Here is a 6287-nt window from a genome sequence, read left to right as displayed (position 1 = left end):
GTAGACCTTTTTATTTGGTACCCACATTACAAGCCTATACCCTTTTTATTCTTAATTGACATTGTTTTGATCCTTTTACCTCTTAAAGCACTTTAATTGTTAGATGAGCGCTAAAAGAAGCAAGAAGGGACTAAGTGTAGGGTGACTTTTGAGTGGAACCAATGAAAGAAAGAAGGGTGCACTTATTTTGTAAAATAATACACCACTAGCGGAAATTGAAAAAAAAAAAAAAAGAGAAAAATCTGGAAAAAAAAGAAAGAAAAATATAGATGAATAAATTGTTGTCTTGTTCTTGCTAGTGGGTATGAATTAAGGTAGTGCTTAAAAAAAGAGGAAATATTGTTGGGGTGATATTATTTGTGAAATTGAAGTGGTGTTGAAGAATTTACGCTTAAGTTATTTGATGATGTGTTAAAGTGCTTAGGAGGTTGAGTCACTATTCCTAAAATATATCCTACCTTTCCCTTAGCCCACATTACAACCATGAAAAAGTCCTAATTGATTTTAGATCGAGCGAGCTTACATTAGTAGAGATTTACATTAAGGGCAAGCCTATGGTACCAATTGCATGCATGTGACTTCTCTGTGAGAGTGAGCGATTTTCTTTGATATATGTGAGTCATTAAAATATTTGATCATGAGATTCGAATGTGTGGATTGAACTCGCTCTCTTGTTCTTGTTGTGAGGGCACATGGTTTCACGAGGGATAGGTAACGTTATTAGACTTCTCTATGATGTTGGTTGTTCAAGCCATGAGTGCATTGTGATATTGAGTCGGTTTTTGAGGTTAGGATTGTTGTGAGCATGTTGTCTTTGTTCGAATATGTTCAAAGAAGGGCATAAGTAAAGGGAAGTGTGTGCGATGCATAGTCTAGAGCCTAATTGTTGCAAACAACCATGGTCATAGGTGCAGTGTGCTTTGAATGATAAGAGCTTAATTTTGTTTCGTCTACTATATGATGGTTTGTTCGAGGACGAACAAAGGTTTAAGTGTGGGGTAGTGATGTTTGGCATATTTCGATATGTGTTGATATTACTTTACCCATATTTTAACCGCTTCTTGATGTTATTTGATCTTTAAAATGCCCAACATGGTTTAATTATTGGTTTTATGACTAATTGAGTTGTGTGTGGTGAATTAGGGTGTTTGGAGTGCAAAAATATGAAGAAAAGGTGCTCTAGGTAGAGGAAGAGAGATTGGATGCGTCGCATCCAATCTAGAAAAAGATCAGATTTCGCGCACCCTTAGCAGTGAAGTCAGCCCATAGCATCCGCCATAGCATCCGCACCAGGGCAAAGCTGAGATGGAGGAACTAGGGGTGGATGCGTCGCATCCACCCTCGCATGCAAAGCTGAGAAATAGAGGACAAGGTGGATGCGTCGCATCCACTTTCGCAGGCAAAACTGAAATGGAGGACGAGGTGGATGCGTCACATCCACCTTAGCATCAATCCCTGAAGCCGATTTGGACTAGGAATAGGAGATCTTTGGCCCACGACTTTTGTACGCAATATATAAGCCAAAAACGCCTCCTTTAGGTTATCTAACATATTGGAGAAGAGGAAAAAGGCACAAAAAAGTTCCAAAACCACAGAATTCGTCTTGAGTTCCTATTCTCTCTTTCTTTTATTGATTCTTATGCACTCTTGTGAATTTTTGATGATTGCCTGAATATGAGTGGCTAAGAACTCTATTATTCTAGGGTCATGGGTATACATGAATGTTGATGTTTGAAGTGTAAATTGATGAAATTGATTTTATCATATTGGGTTGTTTATTTAATTCTGTTTTTAATTATTTTGCTGAGTAGCTAACAGTGAAATACTATCTACGAATCTAGAGTTGAACTCGAAAGTGGAAACTCTAGATTGCATATAGAATTAAATAGAGCAAGTTCTTAAACCCGGGAATAGGGGAAAGGATTCGCAATTGGGATAGACATATACCTAATTGCCTTGCTCGGTTGCAATACAGGAATTGTACATGCATTCTTGTTAAGTTTAATTCCATAGACATATAGGTATTAAGCTAGCTTGAATAGGCTAGTCAGGGCTCGACAGACTCTTATGAGTAATATCAACCCTGTGAACCAACAATCCAGATAAATCAATTAGTTATTTTTAAGCTAAGAATGCAACATGATTGTTAAATAACCCGTGACCCTGGAATATTATCTCCCATTGATTGTTATTTGAAACTATTTAAGTGTTGTGTTGATTTCTGATATTCCATTACTTGATAGTCTTTAGGTAGTAAATTAGACAATTATCTATTTTATAAGGAATCGATTGAATTGATAAGCTATTTGAGTTTGAATTAGTCAAAAGTTAATCATAAGTCCTCGTGGGAACGATACTCTATTCACTACTCTATTACTTGACGACCACGTATACTTGCGTGAGTGTGTTTGGTCCCAACATGATGTTGTGATTTATTTTATCTTTTGTGCAACTTGTCTTGTTATTTCGGTAAACTAGATAATAATCTTATTCATGTTGAAATTGTGAGCATGTGGCTATTGCCGGGTGATTTATATTATTGGCACGTGAACTATCCATGCAGATGTGATATGAAATGTGGGAACGAGGTGCCGGAAAAATATAATAATTTTTATTATTGGCACGTGAGTTGTCCGTGCGGTGTTGACAGAAATATGGGCACGAGGTGCAGTGAAAATATGAAAGTGGGCTGAGACCCGTATCTTATAATTATGAAACGAGGTGTCACAAAGTGACTTTTATTCGAAAGAATTATATTCAAAAGATATTTATTTGAAAGAAGTATATTCGAAAGATATTTATTTGAAAGAGTTCTATATTCAAAAGATATTTATTTGAAAGGAGTATATTTGCAAGATTTTTATTTGAAAGAGTTTTATATTCAAAGGATATTTATTCGAAAGAATTATATGTGAAAGATTTATAATTGAAGGACTTGTTTAATTGGTTGTACTTGTATTTCTTATTCGTTTGAGTAATAATTATGATGTTCTTGTTGTCTTGCTGTTTACATCACTAGTTGATTGTTGTTGCTATCACTGTCATTAATTTTCCATTATTTTTGTATTCTATATTGCACATGTTATTAGACTAGCGGGTGATTGTACCTCGTCACTACTCCACTGAGATTAGTCTTGATACTTACTGGGTACCGAATGTAGTGTACTCATACTACACTTCTATACATTTTTGTGCAGAGCCATGTATTAGAGATATCAGACTCTTATTCAAACAGTATTGTACATTCGATCCTTGAGATCATTACATGTATTCAGTTAGAGTTCGTGACTCAGTATTACCAGTCTCGGGAGATTGTTATAATTATTTTCGTTGTGGGGTTCGATTATCTATTGAAAAAAAATGTCTTGAAATGAAATTGAAATCGACTTACCTAGTCTTAGAGACTAAGTGTCATCACGACACCTGAGATGAGATTTTGGGTTGTGACATTTTAAAAGAAAAACAACAAATACACATAATGGATAAAAATATGAATAATTTAGTTTAAGACTTCCATTTGAAAATGAACGCAACTTTAATTCCTCAAGTGTATTTTATAAGTTTTTTTACAACTAAATTAAAAGGATACACCTAAGTGACCTAACAAAGGAAGTTTACTTTATATACCACAAATGATCATGACTGATCCCACACTATATCTTGCTTTAATTTTACTAATCTTGGATTATATGAGTGTGCACTTTTTTACTCTTTAAGTTAGTATATATAGCCCTAAATTAAGTTCTGCAAATGTACACCATATTCTCCTAACATTCAGCACTAAGCAAGAACTACATTTGGTAATTTAATTTACATATCCAATATTTCAATGGGGGAAGAAGTTTTTGAATCAACAATCAAAGTCACAATAAGTGATGATACTATGAAATCAAATGTTGCCAAGAAATCATCTTCTGCTTCTCTTTTGACTAAACTACATGCAGGCTATTTCAGAATAAGCCTATCTTTAGGTGGTCAAGCCTTGTTATGGAAAGTTCTAATTGAACATTTAGATAAATCACAAACTCTTCACCACTTATTTCATACTCTCCCTTCAACTACTTTCCTCTTACTATGGTGGATTTCCCTTTGTACCCTTCTCATCCTCTCTTTTCTTTACATTTTAAGGTGCATTTTTCACTTCTCATTAGTTAAATCAGAGTTTTTACATCCTGTTGGTGTAAACTATCTCTTTGCTCCTTGGATTTCTTGGCTTTTATTACTCCAATCAGCACCATTTAGTATTCCACATGTTGGTTCTTGCCAAGTTTTTTGGTGGATTTTCGTCGTTCCGGTTGGGATTCTTGATGTGAAAATATATGGACAATGGTTTACTACTGAGAAAAGGTTTTTATCAATGGTTGCAAATCCAACTAGCCAACTTTCTGTGTTGGGAAATTTGACTGGTGCTTGGGTTGCAAGTAAAAAGGAATGGAAAGAGAGTGCTGTTTGTATATTTACATTAGGGTTAACACATTATTTGGTAGTGTTTATTACACTTTATCAAAGATTATCTGGTAGTAATAACCTACCTGCTATGCTTAGACCTTCTTTCTTTTTGTTTGTGGCTGCTCCTAGTATGGCTAGCTTAGCTTGGGCTTCTATTTCTGGGAATTTTGATATGTCATGCAGAATGCTCTTTTTTCTCTCACTATTTCTCTTCACTTCTTTGGTAAGTTATCATCTTCTTTGGGTTTTTATTAACTTCAAAATATACTATATATGCATTATATTACAGTTAGGGACATATCTAGTACTAGTCTTATTCACATTATATATAGTCTTGTACATAGTACTTAAAAACAAAATGAGGATGAGAATCATAGTATTTCCTTTGTCTCAATTTATGTGATGCATGCACTTTCATTATTAGTCTGTCTAAAAAACAGTAATTTTTATATTTAGAAATTATAATGAACTATAAACTTTTCATTTTATCATTCATGAGATGATTTATAGCCATGTAAATATTTTAGATCAGAAGTTCCAAAAATCTTTCTTTCTTTCTTAAACTTCGTGATACGATCAAAGTGCTTCGCATAATAGGACAGGGAGTATAAAATATTTTCATGTTGGCCTTCATATATATACATTTCTTCAAAACTTCTTTTTGTCAAGCAGTATGCAATTTGATTACATTTCCTCTAAATGTGTTGACTGTTCATGCTAATTAACCAAACTGCTAATGAGTTATTGATCATATTGCTTATGCTTGATCTTGATGGACATTAGATATCAATTGAAAAGATTTTCTTCTCTGATTTAAATAGTAGTACTCCTTTTGTCTCAATTTATATATATGATACTCTTTCCTTTTTAGTTAGTCCCAAAAAGAATGATATCTTTCTGTATTTAATAACAATTTGACTTTAAACTTCGTGCTGAGTCAAGCATCCTCACATAAATTGGAAGGAGTATCTACTAACAATGTAATGAAATTTTACATCACTATAATCGGCTGAAACTAGCCATATTTTTACATCTATCTATAACTGATTTATAGTATTAAATTACCTCTTCTTTCAAAATTTAGTTGATCTTAATATGCTAATGGAATGAGGAAATCCTACATACAAAGGCATCCATAGGTTACGTATTCTGGCGAACTATATAACTTCGGTCTGAACCCTATATTTGTCTTTTCATTAGATATTTATTTAGAACCCGATAACGCAAAAAGAATAGAATCGCAAACCCATAAACTTAAAATTCTGAATATGTTACTGCTTACATACAATACATATCTAATGACTTTTCTTGTTGATGTGATATAGGTTTGTAGGCCAGCACTATTCAAGAAATCAATGAGAAAGTTCAATGTTGCATGGTGGGCTTACTCATTTCCTCTCACATTCCTAGCCTTAGCCTCTGCACAATATGCACATCAAGTGAAAGGTCCTGTTTCTGCTGGACTTATGCTGCTTCTCTCAGCCCTTTCAGTTCTTGTTTTTGTTGGTTTGACAGTTTCCACTGCTCTCAATCTTGACATGCTTTTGGCTGATAATGATCGCTATTTAAACTTCACTAAACGTAATTAGTCGTATCAAAGATAGCATCTTCTATCAAAAATGGAGAAAATTGGCTATGGCGATTCTGTTCGGTCAGAAATTAATACAGACACAAAGGGCTTCAACAATTTCAAGAAATAATTATGACAATGCCTAGTGCTATTATTATTGTAATTCCTCATTTGGTTTTTCTTTATTGTTTAATTTCAAGATTCTGTAGACTCTGTAAATTAAATACTATAACCCTAGTAACATATATGAGACTAGTTTTTTTTTTTA

The 6287-nt window shown here is 33.8% G+C and overlaps 1 protein-coding gene across 1 annotated transcript; it reads left to right on the top strand.

Moving 5' to 3' along the window:
- Positions 1-3761: 3761 nt before the first annotated feature.
- LOC107797031 (S-type anion channel SLAH1-like) lies at positions 3762-6287 on the top strand. Its single transcript, XM_016619866.2, has 2 exons — positions 3762-4672; positions 5775-6287. The coding sequence occupies exons 1-2, from the start codon at positions 3830-3832 to the stop codon at positions 6036-6038; spliced, it is 1107 nt and encodes a 368-aa protein (XP_016475352.1). The 5' UTR covers positions 3762-3829; the 3' UTR covers positions 6039-6287.

This window comes from Nicotiana tabacum, chromosome 14, assembly GCF_000715075.1.
Source record: "Nicotiana tabacum cultivar K326 chromosome 14, ASM71507v2, whole genome shotgun sequence".
NCBI classification, from domain to species: Eukaryota; Viridiplantae; Streptophyta; class Magnoliopsida; order Solanales; family Solanaceae; genus Nicotiana; species Nicotiana tabacum.
Note: the sequence above shows the minus strand (reverse complement) of the source record. Positions and strands in the feature narration are given on the sequence as shown.

What these genes read in the sequence shown, in the direction of transcription:
- LOC107797031 (XM_016619866.2), top strand. Translation starts at nt 3,830, where the DNA reads ATGGGGGAAGAAGTTTTTGAATCAACAATCAAAGTCACAATAAGTGAT. An exon ending in TATTTCTCTTCACTTCTTTG is followed by an intron (nt 4,673 to 5,774) that starts GTAAGTTATCAT and finishes GATGTGATATAG; the next exon opens with GTTTGTAGGCCAGCACTATT.